Below are 15736 nucleotides of genomic sequence, written 5' to 3' on the forward strand. Positions count from 1 at the left end.
GTTCTCGCTGCTCTATTCTGTGGGCTTTTTTTTTATTTGCCATTTGATTCTAGAGACATGAATCTTTTCCCTTAGGGCTATTTGTATGGTCTTTACCAATGGGGAGTGACTCACAGGGTAATAATGCAGTTCAGACTACAGACAAGCCCCCAAAGAATTCTGTGAGCAACACCCCTTTAGTAAAGACCACACAAATTAGCACTAAATAACAAGGCCCATATCTCTGGAACCATGTGGCAGACTTTAAAATAAAAACAAAAGAATACTTAGGCTATGTGCACACGCTGCAGCTTCACCAGCGGATTTTTCCGTGCGGATCCACAGGTAAATTGACCTGCGGTTTTACGTGCGGATTGGCCAGCGGTTTTCCCCAGCGGTTTGACACCTGGACAATGGAATAGGTGGCAAACCGCAGCGGAATCTGCAGAAAGAATTGACATGTCAGTTCTTTCTGCGGATTCAAAACCGCAGCTTTTCCACAGTGAAAAAAATTGCAGCATGTGCACAGCAGATTGTAAATCCCATAGACTTACATTGTACTGTGCACTGTCTGCAGAACTGCTGCGGATCTGCAGGGCCAAATCCGCAGCGGATCCGCAGCAGAATCTGCAGCATGTGCACATACCTTTAGAGTTATAGTGGAATAAAACCTCGTAACAGGTCATCTGATCCTTGCAATCAGCAGAAAGAAAATCCATTGTGTATCGATGACTCTTGCATGAGCTGTGCAAAGTGGCCTTATTATTGACATTTCTAGCAGAAATGAGCAAATTGTAACAATAACTGGTCAATGCAAACTTTATATAACCGTTTAGTTAAAGGGGTACTCCCATCTCCAAGATCCTATCCCAATATGTAGTAGGAATAATAATAATAATAATAATAATAATAATAATAATAATAATAATAAATACCTCCAATTAGAAATGTAGTATAGCTTTTCTGTCTCTTTCCTCATGTACAGGCCTTTCAGGACCTTAGGAATCCATGGTTATGACCAATAGCAACTAGATAACTAACTGTCACTATATCAGTGGTTGTAACCATGGATACTTAAGGTCCTGCAATGCCCTGAACATGTGGAAAGAGACAAAGCAAATCAGAAGAACTATTATGCATATCTAATTGTAGCTATTTGCTATTATTATTATTATTATTATTATTATTATTATTACACCTACTATATATTGGAATAGGATATTAGAAAAGGGAACACCTCTTTATTAAATCAATGTTGTCTAAGGCATCTGACCTTTTAAGATGCTTCCATGTTCTTTTATGCAAAGAGCTAGATACGTATAGCTGAGATAGTACAAGGATATATTAACATTGGAAGCTGGGCCAAATAATACTATGGTGGTCTGAACATCATTGCTCTAATGTGAAGAAAAACATACTGCCTTCCATTGTGCTCTGGGCTTAAAAGTTCTGCAGCTGTGGTTGTTTTTTGTAATGATGGCCCAACATCATATGAATGGATTCATTACATGAGTTTTTAGACGGCTGAGTTAAGATGGAAAAATTGTTAGAACAAAAGCTGCTGTGCATTTCATTTCCAGGTGTAAATCACCTCTGGGAGAGTCTACTGTATATGCCTAAACGTTATACTGTATATACCTATACTATAGAGAGGATCCCTCTGAATGCTTTATGAGGATTAGGGTCATCTCCGGGTTATTCCGCCTGTAGGCTAGGGTGCGCCTTAAATCATCCAGACATCCCTATGAACGGAATGACACAGTTATTAATTATTGCAAGGCTATGATAGATTTCCAGAAACGCCAGACAGCTTCTAATGCAGACTGCTGGAGATGGATACATGCTTCATGCCTCAGCCTGTCCAATTCGGTTTGTTTTCTGCTTGTGTGAGTTTTAACAAAATGCAGATGAGACCAAGGCGGGAGAAAATAAGGAAAATAGACAGAGCAAGGAAAATGACTAAAGCTGGTTAAAAAATAATTAATAGCATAATATAACCATTATGTCCGGCCAGTATTGAATACCCATTATGCTCGCAATGCACAACTGATACATTTTTCAGTCCTGTTTGTTCATTGCATTTGATTCCATTTTGCTTTGTTTCACTTGTTTTCTTTCATTAATAAACAATTGTGCTTAATGTTACAAGCTATGACTAGAGATGAGAACCTTCCTTTAGGAGCATGCTTCTAGAGAGCTTGCCTTTAAGCGTCACCCGACCTCAATTTCACTTTTTGTCTCGAGAAGGAAAAAATCTAGAATCACCTTTGAGGGACTCTATGGCACCTAGGGTGATATAGTGGGTACATAACTTGTATTCTTGTGTTTTTGGACAGGTTACAGCTGGACCACAAGGCCCCAGGGTAAGTTTCCATAGTAGAAACATGTGTAACTATTGGAGTATATGTCTTACTAAATGTTAATGTGACCTACATGCTTTGATCTGACCAATGTATTACTTGGTACCAATCAGATGATTAACGCTAAGTTCCCACAATAAGTATTTGGTGCGTTTTTGATGCTGCAGTTTTTTTGCAACTTTTCTGCACTAATATGCTCATTTAGACCACAGGCGGTTTTTTTATTGCGATCTTAGTAAGGTTTTTCACATTTTTTTTTATCTATTTTGGTATGTCATGTATTAAAAACATAGTTTTTTTTGGAAACTTCCTCTTTGCAGAGTTACTTAGCTTTAAGAAAACTGCATTGATCAAGTCTTGTGCTGAATCAGTAATGAATCGGTAAAAGGTAATTTGGGGATGACATTTTTGATTGACATATTTTTAAGTTTGTTGTGCAGTGTTATGACATGTATACATTAGCAAGTTTCTTTTCTAGTTATCTTTTACTGTACTAGTAATGTAATTCCATTCAAAGTCTATTATTTTGGCAGTCATTGTTAGCACATGGGGAATAAGAGGATTTGGTAAATCTTGCTTTGTTCTGTGTGGAAGACCTTACGTACCATGGGTTTAAGAATATGAGGATATTTGGGATATATTAAAGTGTCATGTAACATGGTTCCGAAATACAGTATATTAGTAATATTTTACCATAGAGATATGTATAAAGTTGTATATTCAAGCAGTAATTTTTTTCTTGCTATTTACACAAAAAACTGCCTTATTTTTTTTTGTCAAATCATATACTCCATCTAAACCATGGGGGACACCACCTTTTTTGGATTGGGAGCCAATTTGTTACATTGTACCTAACTTAGGGCCCCAGTCAAGGCTTTAAGGGGTATTCCAGCCTGACGTTAGATGCCATAAATGTTATATACAGTTGTGGCCAAAAGTATTGACACCCCTGCAATTCTGTCAGATAATACTCAGTTTCTTACTGAAAATGATTGCAAACACAAATTCTTTGGTATTATTATCTTCATTTAATTTGTCTTAAATGAAAAAACACAAAAAGAATTGTCCTAAAGCCAAATTGGATATAGTTCCACACCAAACATAAAAAAGAGGGTGGACAAAAGTATTGGAACTGTTCGAAAAATCATGTGATGCTTCTCTAATTTGCGTAAGTAACAGCACCTGTAACTTACCTGTGGCACCTAACAGGTGTTGGCAATAACTAAATCACACTTGCAGCCAGTTGACATGGATTAAAGTTGACTCAACCTCTGTCCTGTGTCCTTGTGTGTACCACATTGAGCATGGAGAAAAGAAAGAAGACCAAAGAACTGTCTGAGGACTTGAGAAACCAAATTGTGAGGAAGCATGAGCAATCTCAAGGCTACAAGTCCATCTCCAAAGACCTGAATGTTCCGGTATCTATCGTGCGCAGTGTCATCAAGAAGTTTAAAGCCCATGGCACTGTGGCTAACCTCCCTAGATGTGGACGGAAAAGAAAAATTGACAAGAGATTTCAACGCAAGATTGTGCGGATGTTGGATAAAGAACCTCAACTAACATCCAAACAAGTTGAAGCTGCCCTGCAGTCCGAGGGTGCAACAGTGTCAACCCGTACTATCCGTCGGCGTCTGAATGAAAAGGGACTGTATGGTAGGAGCCCCAGGAAGACCCCACTTCTTACCCCAAGACATAAAAAGCCAGGCTGGAGTTTGCCAAAACTTACCTGAAAAAGCCTAAAACATTTTGGAAGAATGTTCTCTGGTCAAATGAGACAGAAGCAGAGCTTTTTGGGCAAAGGCATCAACATAGCGTTTACAGGAGAAAAAAAGAGGCATTCAAAGAAAAGAACACGGTCCCTACAGTCAAACATGGCGGAGTTTCCCTGATGTTTTGGGGTTGCTTTGCTGCTTCTGGCACTGGACTGCTTGACCGTGTGCATGGCATTATGAAGTCAGAAGACTACCAACAAATTTTGCAGCATAATGTAGGGCCCAGTGTGAGAAAGCTGGGTCTCCCTCAGAAGTCATGGGTCTTCCAGTAGGACAGTGACCCAAAACACACTTCAAAAAGCACTAGAAAATGGTTTGAGGGAAAGCACTGGAGACTTCTAAGGTGGCCAGCAATGAGTTCAGACCCGAATCACATAGAACACCTGTGGAGAGATCTAAAAATGGCAGTTTGGAGAAGGCACCCTTCAAATATCAGGGACCTGGAGCAGTTTGCCAAAGAAGAATGGTCTAAAATTCCAGCAGAGCATTGTAAGAAACTCATTGATGGTTACCGGAAGCGGTTGGTCGCAGTTATTTTGGCTAAAGGTTGTGCAACCAAGTATTAGGCTGAGGGTGCTAATACTTTTGTCTGGCCCATTTTTGGAGTTTTGTGTGAAATGATCAATGTTTTGCTTTTTGCTTGTGTTTTTTCATTTAAGACAAATTAAATGAAGATAATAATACCAAAGAATTTGTGTTTGCAATCATTTTCAGGAAGAAACTGAGTATTATCTGACAGAATTACAGGAGTGTCAATACTTTTGGCCACAACTGTATGTAGGGGGTTCTTGTTCTAGGACTTATACTTATACTATGAATATAAGTGCCCTGCTCATTTGATCAAAGAAAGTAAACCAAGATGGCCACTCATAATAACAGCTACAGTATCTCGATTGTAGTATATGAGAGTTGAGTAAACAGCCAAGTGATTCATATCTCTCATAAACTACTGTGAAGAGAGTGAGTCAAAGATCTTTTCTTATTTGCAGTACTCCACACAGAGAAGTTCCAAATATAGGGTTGTGAAAGATGGCTGGGATCCTTATAAAACATCATGGTTGGCTTCAGGTTATGCACTCGAATCTAAACTAAAGTTCAATGTAGAGAATACAATCTAACACAGCAACCAGTATGGAAACCAAATTATCAAATGGCTCTTAGGTTCCTAACTGAGCCCAAAAACCACAGACAATAGTTGGTTGCAAAAAATACTATAACAAAAATATTGAGCCATTTGGCTAATAAGAGCTATCAAAGAATAAAGCAGACTCATAGTTACATGGGTGATAGAGATTCTTCCTACATCTGTCAGCAATGAATACACGTACAGTGCTCAGCATAAGTGAGTACACCACATATAAAGTAATTGTTTGTTGTACCTGAATGGAAAATGGTGCAAAGTTCAGTGTCAGTGTGGGGCTACTGTGTTCCCTTCATGCCCATTGAGCGCCGTTTCACATAGTGATTTTTCCGGGGGCGTAGCTAATTTGTCCTGTTTTTTAATTTTTTATTTTTATAAATTAATGTTATTAAATAAAGATATCTACCGGTATTTTGAAACTCAGCTAGAAATAACTTCTTGTCTGTATGGTACCCATCCATAATAGAGTTTGCTTATTTATGATTTTTGATTTTTTCAAAGCCCTACATCTAGACTATGGTAAAGATTACCTTTCTCCAACCAGTAACGTCTTGATTACAACATCACATAGATTTTAATTTCCTTCTAGTGTATTCTGTGCAGAGTCAGGCAACTGCTCTGGGGGGGGAAATATTTGGCAAGGATTTCTGATCTGATTCTTATCTTAATGTCTGAAATCAGAAGAGTAAAATAGTTTTTTCCACCACGTTGCTGGTCCACCAAAGATCTACAGTATAATGAGAGTCCAACCGTTGCGTCAAAAGCTGTATGTTACAGTAACGCTCATTCACATCATATCTGCACATCTGTAGCTTACTCTTACTGTGAATGGGACAAAATCCATCCAGTTATTCTAATTATTGAGGTTAGCAGTGGAGCTTCCACCAATCAATATTTGATATGACTAATGTAAGTTTTTATGACTTGCCAGCTAAACCACAAAATTATCATGGTCATCAATATCTAAATAAGTGGAACAAATTTTTTAATAACACAGTAATAAAGGGAAAATACATTTTATTAAAAAATATTTCAGTCATCAGTATTTTTATTATCAAGTCAGCTCCATTTTTTTATCTTTTTTGTATGGCAGTTAAAGCCTTAACTACAGTGGCTTGCAAAAGTTTTTTCCTATTTTGTTACATTACAACCTGTGTATAAATAGTTCTGTAAATCGATTTGGGTGTTATGCATCAGCGCTAAATAGTCTAAGTTGTTGAAGTGAAGTGAGAAAAATATAGGCATAAATTAAATTTATGGGATCAAATAACTAAAGATTGGCATGTGTATATGTATTTACCCTTTTGCAATTAAGCCCCTGAAAATTTCAGGTGCAATCAATTATCTTCACAAGTCACCTGCTTAGCGAAAGGAAGTCCAGCTGTATGCAATCCATGTGTCACATGGTCTGTTAGTATATACACACCTTTTCTGAAAGGCCACAGAGGCTGCAACACCAATAACCAAGAAGCATCCCTAACCAAACAACACCATGAAGACCAAGGAGTAATGATGGGTGAACCCAAACAGTAAAGTTCGGGGTCTGTACCGAACACCTACTGTTTGGGCACAGACTTCTCCAGGAATCTCCTTGGTTTCAGCACCCCAAACATTGGGTGTTTACCACACTGTGAGCACTAGAAACACAGGCGGCTCTGATTGGCAGTATAAAGTTTACCTCTGGTCACAGGCATCGACTGATGAGAGAGTACTACTATGCCTTCTGTTGCTGATCACAGCGGGCACAGAGGCCGCTGATGGGAGTATCCACTGCAGTTCATCAGGCCGCTTACAGTGAAAAGTGGGAACGCAGCTTCAATGGCCAGCGGTGAACTCTATGACTTTACCGCTAGTCACTAAAGCTGTGCTTGCAGCACCTCATTCTCCTGTGATTTACACAGGATGCGATACTCCCATCAGCAGCCCATGGTCTTGCTGTGAACAGCAATTGCAGGCATAGTAGTAATCTCTCAACAGCCGATGCCTGTGACCGGAGGTAAGCTTTTTATCGCCGGTCTGAGAGCATCGGTTCCCTCACTGAAAGATGACAGCATGAGCCAGCATCTGTGACTGTGGCTCAAAAGCAGTGTTTGCCTTTCTGTCATACAGATGACACCATGACAAACAACAGATGTTTTGGGCCCTCCATGCATCCGAATGTGGTCTGGGTTCGGAAAATATTCTGATGCCCGAACCAAACTTTTTTAAATGTTCGACCAAACCCGCCGGACCCGAACATCCAGCGGTTCATCCATAACTACCCAGGAAATCTCAAGACAAGTCAGGGACAAAGTTGCTGAGAAGTAAAAGTCAGGGTTGGGCTATAAGAAAAATTCCAGTCTCTGATGATACCCCAGAGCACCATCAAATCCAATATTATCAAATGGAAAAAAACACAATATACAAATAAAAGTGCAATACACCTGCCAAGAGAGGGCTGCTCACCAAGTCTTTCAACCCGGTCAAGTTGGGCATTAATCAGAGATGCAGCATAGAGACCAAAGGTAACAGTGAATGAGCTGAAGAGTTCCCAAGCAAAGACTGGAGTATCTGTTCATGTGACCACAATAAGCCGTACACTCCATAGAGGTGGCCTTTATGGAAGAGTGGGCAGATAAAAACTTTTACTTACATGCAAAAATTGTAAGGCTCATTTTGAGTTTGCTAAAGCCATGTGGAAAACAACCCAAATATATGGTGGTAGATGCTGTGGTCAAATGAGACCAAAACTGAACTTTTGGCCGCCAAGGTAAATACTATGTCTGGTACTAAACCAACAGAACTCAACACCCCAAGAACACCATCCCCACAGTGAAACATGATGGTGGCAGCATCATGCTGTAGGGATATTTTTTGGCAGCAGGAACAGGCAAAATGGTTTGAGTCAAGAGGAAGATGGATAATGCAAAATATACTGATATTCTTGAGCAAAAACTGTTTCAGTTTGTCAGTGATTTGAGACTGGGACAGAGGTTCACCTTCCAACAAGACTATGATCCAAAGCATATTGCTAAAGTAACACTCGAGTGGTTTAAGGGGAAATGTGTAGTCAAAGCCCAGACCTTAATTCAATTGAGAACCTATGGTCAGACTTGAAAATTTCTGTTCACCGGAGGAAGCCATCTAACTCGAAGGAGTTGGAGCTGTTTTGTCTTGAGAAATGGTCAAAAATCCCAGTTGCAAGATGTGGAAAACTCATAGAGACTTATCCAAAGCAACTTGCAGCGTAATTGCTGCAAAAGGAGGCTCTACAGAGTACTGACTTTAGGGGGGGTGAAAAGTTATGCGCACTGAAGTTTACAGTTATTCTATCTTATTTGTTGGTTGATTCACAATAAAAAGAAAACCAAATGTTCACAGTTGTAGGCATGTTCTTTAAATGAGCTGATGCAAACCCTAAAAGAAAAACAGTAACATTCCAGGTTGTGAGGCAGCAAAACATGAAAAACACCAGGGGAGGGAGGGGAGGAGATTAAATACTTTTGAAAGCCATTATATGTTACTAAAATTTAACCCTATATATTTACATTTTGTATGTTTTGTAAAGGGGAAAATGGAAAGAAATAAGAAAAATATCTACCCCCTCATGATTTAATTTATTTCACCAACTTAAATCTACAGTAATGGTTACTTTAAGGGCATCATAATGTGTTGTGGCACTGTGGAGTAATCAAACTTTTCTTGGGGGCATCATACTGTGCATGTGGGGGGTTCTGTGGGGGCAAATTGTGTAGGAGAATTCACTGATGAGGTATGATGAGGGCGGCACGGTGGCTCAGTGGTTAGCGCTGCAGTTAGCGCTGCAGTTAGCAGTTAGCAGTTAGCGCTGCAGTTAGCGCTGCAGCCTTGCAGCGCTGGGGTCCTGGGTTCAAATCCCTCCAAGGACAACATCTGCAAGGAGTTTGTATGCTCTCCCTGTGTTTGCGCGGGTTTCCTCCGGCTACTCCGGTTTCCTCCCACATTCTAAAGACATACTGATAGGGAATTTACTGTAGATTGTGAGCCCCATTGGGGACAGTGATGATATTGTGTGCAAACTGTAAAGCGCTGCGGAATATGTTAGCGCTAAATAAAGATTATTATTATGATACTGTGAATGGGGAGAATTTTTCTCACACTGTGTGGGGGCCAAGAAAGAGCTATTGTAATGGGTAAATACATTGAAGGGCTGAAGTAGGCATACAAATAATGTGCTCATGCAGCAATACATGTCTTTTGTCTTCAAAAATTGTCAGATATACCATTCTGTGACTGTGCCTATGCGCCATGAGCCCATCTAATCAGCCAAATATAATTTTTTGTGGCGAAAGGGAGTGTGGGGGGTCAATGACAGATTTTGCTATGGACCACCAACATTTTTAAGCATGCCACTGGCTAGCCTTATAGTATTTACAGTCAGAAAGCAAATGTTCTTTGAACCAACAGTTATGTGAAGAGTGAAAATCAGATTGGCCTGGCAGCAGCTTACTTGCCCTGAGTTAAAAAGGACTGGGTATGTTGAAAAGCAGCTGTGGTGAGTGATGTGTATTAGGTTGTCAGTTCAACAAGACTTCCTCGGACAGACTTGGCACTAGCCACTCAGTCTTGCAGATCCTACAGTCAGGTATTCACTCTTTAACATCAAAACTGGGATCTGGACTCACAATGGAGCCTCCTCTGGGTTGTGCCTATGGTGTAGCTGCTGCCCAATGGAATGTGCCTGAGGCAAGGATGCTCAGACTAGCTGAGTTATTAACAGAAGGGATAGAGTCTGAAGGCAATACCACAAACACTTGAATTTCCAGGGGTCATATAACAGAAGGTCCTATGCAGCACGAGTCCCAGCTACACCATGTTCCCATTTTCCTGTTTGCAAAGTGACTATGCTTTCTATTGACATTGACCCTGACCTCTCCTCCATCACTAGCACTGCCCACAGAGTGAATACGGTAGTGCCGGCAACCAAGGCAGACATCTCTGGGGCAGGTCCAAATACTGATGTAACAATGTAGCATAAAGTATCACTCAATATTATGAACTAAGATTATGAACTAATCCCAGGACTTACAAGAGTTGGTTTTCAATGTGTCAAAGTCAAGAAACAAAACATAATTTTCTATTTCATAATATGTGACATTTTTTTCTGCCCAACTGGGAAAAATAAATTCCTCTGGGAATACATGAATATTATATAATGTCAAAACAAGATTGTTATAATTTAGTAACTGTATACCAATTCCAAGGTCCAAAGGAAAATTTTAGTTTTTTTATATTATCGGAAGTAAAATGGGATTTTTTTTTTCAAAAGAAACATGTTCAAACATAAAATGTGATCACATCTGTACCAGATAAAAAAAAGGCTTAACGCTCACATATGCAATTCATTATGACATGTTTTTGTAAGGAATTTCCATCAGAAGCAAGTCACATATAAATTATATTTTGAGGATAAGTTCTTATGAGTGCCAGCTATTATGTCAAGTGCCAACATGTTATGCGACCACCCACTCTATCTCGCTATACATAGTGTATTTTTTTTCTTATATTCAAAACCACTTGGCGATTTGTAGATAATATTATGTTGCATTGGGAAGATGTAGAATAATCTTTAATATCTATCCATGTTTCATTGTTTTGTTGGCCAAAAACATACATGAAGGATGAGAGATGAATGCTTTGGTTGTGTATTTTTGTTCTGAACTGTAATAAATAGAGCAAAACCCAACAGTGATTATATCGGAATACGATTTATCACCTTTATAACATGTGTTATTATCTTTTCTTGTGCCTGGGGAATTAATCTGTTTAACTAAAAATTTCCATATTTTTCGAATTATAAGACAGACTTTTTTCAAAAAAAATTGGGAGGAAAACGGGGGTGCGTCTTATAATCTGAAGGTATCTCACATGGGGGGCGGCAATGGTGGCGTGGTCACAAGAGTCAGGATCACTGATTCAGGTGGTCGGCGGTGGCAGAAGGAGTGGGGCAATGCTGTGGGCCCCATCCTCTCAGAAGACATCGGCGCCGGTGAGTGGAGGTCCCCTCTCCCGTACCTATCCCTGTGGTGGACTTTGGGAAAATGGCCACTGGAGCCAGCACATGCGCAGATTGAGATCTCGGGAGACGATTAAACATGATTAAAGTTGAGCAGTCACCTGGAACGCGTCGATGCTGCATGTCATGCAAGCTGTACTGCTGGCTTTGTATGTCCTTTAAGCATTTTGTGTGAATAAAATATTCATGGACCTGGATTTTTTTCATTTACCAGAAATATGTCTGCAATGGAGTTTTAGGTTTGGCTTCAAATATATTATGCATTAAATATATAAATATGTCTTGGTCTTTCACATCAGATTTTGAGCTTACAATGAAGCTTTTAAAGGCTGTTATATATCAACCACAAGCTTTCATTGTAAAAAAAAAAGGTATACTAAACAAAAACTGAGCGATCCCATTTACATGTCAAAGACAATTGTTGGAATAATCCTAGCACATACCTCTGATGTGGAGATGAACGAGATGTAAACATCGCCACAAATTCTCCCTAAAATGCTCCTATATTTATTGCTTGTTTATATGAGATAAGATCATGATAACATTTAAACTGTGCAGAAATATATATATATATACTATATATAAGCAACTCAGAAAGGCAGGAGGGAGAGAGTTTATGCCTTTAGCATGGCTGGAAGTGAGTGGGAAAGATGAGATGATATCCCACCATGTTTCCCTACATCACAGAATAAGAGCGTGGCTCTTAAAAAATGTAAAAGATTTGTTTAGTTCTCGTGGATTTGTTGATCTAGCAAAGAATAGAAGAAAATAAAACATTGATGTTTATTACTTGTAAGTTCCAAGTCAACAAAGTGCTCTGGGGTTAGGGAGCATATCCAAAATCTATTTCTTGCTTCAATCAAGAATAAAATAAAGAATCGGACACAATGTAATTAATCAACCATGTTTTCTTCTCCTCTACAAAGACACAGTGAATGCACACAAGTTATCTGTTCCATAGGGCATGCTGCCAATAAACTGTCACAAAGGGGTTCCCTCTGTCTCTTAGACTTTCTTCCATCCAATACAATGTTACCCCATCCCATATCCAAATCAATCTATTTATACAATGTAAAATGTAATTAGTAATGCTGCCAACACAGTGTCTATTTTCAAGTATTTTACGTTAAATTCTTAAGACATAAAAAGGACAAATGCTTGCCATTTATTTTTGCCATATAAGCCACATAAACTTTGGCACGAACGTCAAAACTAACATGTCTCCTATGTAAGTAGTTTTAATCACACTGGTTTGCAATCTCAGTATGTGATAATGTAGTGTTGCCTCATCACAGGGACTTAAAGGGGAGAGAGGACAGACTGGGTCCTTCGGGCCAAAAGGAGAGAGAGGAGAGCGGGTATGTAGCAGACAGACAAATATCCTTTTATTCCTTTTTTATTATGCATTGTTTTACTGTACACTTACAAAGAATAGATATACCTGCTTTATTGTGAATGTACACCAAGTACATGTATCTATTGCCAGGTCCAGTTTTTAGATTATGTACAAATTCTTTAAAATCTATCATGTCTAGAAATAATCCAATAAATTAGAATAGAAACTAATTCTACTCGAATTTTTCAAAAATCCGAGGAATTTATGTAACTCGTTCTAGCACAGATTCAGCAAATTGGTGGACCATGGCCACCAGAGGCCATCAAAAAGTAAAAAAATTTAAAAATCTGTATACTTACTTCTCTGGCCTCTTTGCTACTCACTGCCATCTGTCCGGTAATTTCCATATCTTCTGATCTGTTGTCGCTCATGCTGGAATCTTTGGACCTATCACGCTGAGCCAGACGTTTGACTTTAATAAGACCTGGTAGGGTTATGCATATGCTTGCCGAAGGTCACAAAACATCGTGATGTCATGACACCGTGATCTCCTGCGCTCTTGTAACATAGGATCCTATCTTCCCAGATCAAATTCTGAGACTTTATTACCTATTTTATTTATAAACTTATTTTTCATCATAGGGGGCAGATTGCATCCGGACTTCAGCAAGTGGACCTCTACAGGTAGATATAATACACAGCATAAGTATTTATCTGTTGTTACAGAAAACCAGTGGTAGAGATATAGGGGTTTTAAGGTGCTCTCAAATCAGTTTCAGGAGCTCAAAGTCAACCATTAATATAATAAAATACAGTATATTGAAATAAGCATGTTAACCTTATATGCTGTAGCATGTGTGACCACTGATGATTAGGAGCATGAGTGGTTTTGTACAGCAAAGAGCTATGACGTTCATTAGATCATTAACTGATGTAAACTCTAATACTAAGAAGCTGCCTTTAAGATGACAGTTGGAAGCTATACAGGTTGTACATATGATAAATCCTGGTTAGGGGGGCGGCCAAGATATACTCAAGCTACCCTTCTGAGATAACATTACCCGTCTGAGTGAATGTACATTAATATCAGAATATTAAAAATATAATGATTTTGTTTTCAGTGTGCCGAGGGTGTAAAGGGAGAAAAGGGCGAGCGAGGAATGGAGGTGAGCTTCTGGCATCAACATTAAATGTCTACTTAATTCACATTAGCGCATCACTTTAATTTCTTCCCAGCTTAGTTTTGCTTTTTTAGAAGCTGTTTTTCTGAAAATCCAGAATTTTTTATTTTCTTTTAAGTCTCTTAAATGCCATATTTAATATTTCCTAAAACCAGCGATCTTTACAATAATGTTTAGGGTATGTTCTTGTGAGCAAGTTGCAGGATGCAGCAAAGGACAGGAGACAGAGCAAGGGTTAATGGTTTTACTTAACACAGAGATACTCCATGCAGGGAGGAAAACAGTTAAATGGGTGGGTAAAAGGTAATTCAAAAGGGGGAAAGAATATGCAAAGTCAAAAGGGAATAACAAAGCATATTGTGATAGCATTTCTTTTTGAATCAACTTAGCCTTTCAGTCATCTCTCAGGCCATAGGAATCTCAGAGTAGGTGATGGCACCACTGACGGCTGGTGCGGTCCAAGACTGATGAGGGTTTGAGGGTAACTATCATCCGTCTTCTGGCAGCAGCAGTCGGTGTCCAGGACTTTGCATTAGGTCCTTAGTCCATTTGCTAAAGTGGCTGAGAGGGAGTAAGTCTCAGCACTGTCTGAACCCAACATGGCCTGGCAGATATACACTGGCAGGTTGGGGTGTAGATAACAGTCCTGCACCCGATCTCTCTTTGGCAGCACGCGTGCGGTACTTGCAGAACCGGAGTGCTTGGCACCTTGGTTCATGGTGGCCAATGGGTACGCCGTTTGTCTCCTCTCATGACCTCAGCTGTCGGCGGCAGGAAAGCTCAGGTACAGGCCTGCACTGCAACGAGATTCGAGGGACAGAGCACTCACTTCTCCTGTCTGTGCACTGTCTCTTCCCGACAAGTCTGAACACTTCCGCGTGCGCTGTCGCTGCAAGCCTTTAGCCATACCCCCTGCTCCTGGATACCAAGATTGGTCCAGTCCCTTAAATATTCCCCTGGACAACAGAGGAGACAGCCCCGACAGTTCCATGTCTGGCGGCAAAGAACAGGTACCCGCGATCTGGTTTTTCTTCTTGCATTCTCAAGGTCAGTAAACACTGCGAGTTGGACGCTGCATATATCCGCAACGTCCAACACGCAGTGTCCAGATGTTACAGAATAGTGGATGGGATTTCAAGAAATCCCATGCCCACTATGTGTGAACTGGCCCCCACGGCTTCCCTGTGGAGACGGATATGCGGCGCGTCTTTCCAGACCGCAACATGTCTATTTAAATTATTATTTAATGATAGAAAACTACATTTTCCTCTAAAATACTGCAGTGTTCCAAAGTAAAAATCTTAGTGTGTAAATCAAGCCAGGCAAAGGGACACGAGACTGCTGGGCAGCTCCTTCTTATTCCCTCACTCAACTTGGTTTGGTTGACAAGTCTCTCCTTATAAAAAAATAGGAAGAGACCTGTCAATGAAATCAAACTGGGCAGGAAGATAAAGAGGGAGCTGCTTAGTGCACTAATTGTCATTCTCAAGCTATGTTTTTTCTGAAACAGCACAGTATTCAATAGTAATAGAAAAAGCATCTATAATCATGGAGCCATGGAGCCAATCTCAATTTCATACTACCCTTGTGTTACAGAACCCCCCAGCACCCCGAATAGAAGATGCATGTATGATAGGTGTAATGTGAGATGTATGCCTTTAATGCAGCAACCGACTGGCTGCCCCCCTAGGCAGAGGGTAAGCGAGATATCCCACTTCTGACCTCCTCCCACCTTTGTAAATCCCACGGCTATTGTAATGTACATCTGGGGTCTTAATTGGAGCCTGTTATCTACTGGCCCAACACATATTGATTGTCCTGCCCTCTGTATGTATACTGTATATATTTTGAGACCGATGAGTAAAATGTTGTCACAACGGAAATACGCTGTGGAGAAGCGGTGATCTTTTATATGTTCCCATGTTACAAAGCC

The 15736-nt window shown here is 39.9% G+C and overlaps 1 protein-coding gene across 1 annotated transcript in view; it reads left to right on the forward strand.

The window, feature by feature from the left end:
• COL16A1 (collagen type XVI alpha 1 chain) overlaps positions 1–15736 on the forward strand; it is a 375234-nt gene that overhangs the window by 201930 nt on the left and 157568 nt on the right. The window contains exons 11-14 of the mRNA XM_073571772.1: positions 2316–2342; positions 12582–12644; positions 13265–13306; positions 13744–13788. Coding sequence (XP_073427873.1) covers positions 2316–2342; positions 12582–12644; positions 13265–13306; positions 13744–13788 — 177 coding nt within the window. The remainder of the gene's footprint in view (positions 1–2315; positions 2343–12581; positions 12645–13264; positions 13307–13743; positions 13789–15736) is intronic.

Source organism: Dendrobates tinctorius, unplaced genomic scaffold, assembly GCF_039654945.1.
Source record: "Dendrobates tinctorius isolate UK_male_01 unplaced genomic scaffold, ASM3965494v1 ptg000007l, whole genome shotgun sequence".
Lineage (NCBI taxonomy): Eukaryota > Metazoa > Chordata > Amphibia > Anura > Dendrobatidae > Dendrobates > Dendrobates tinctorius.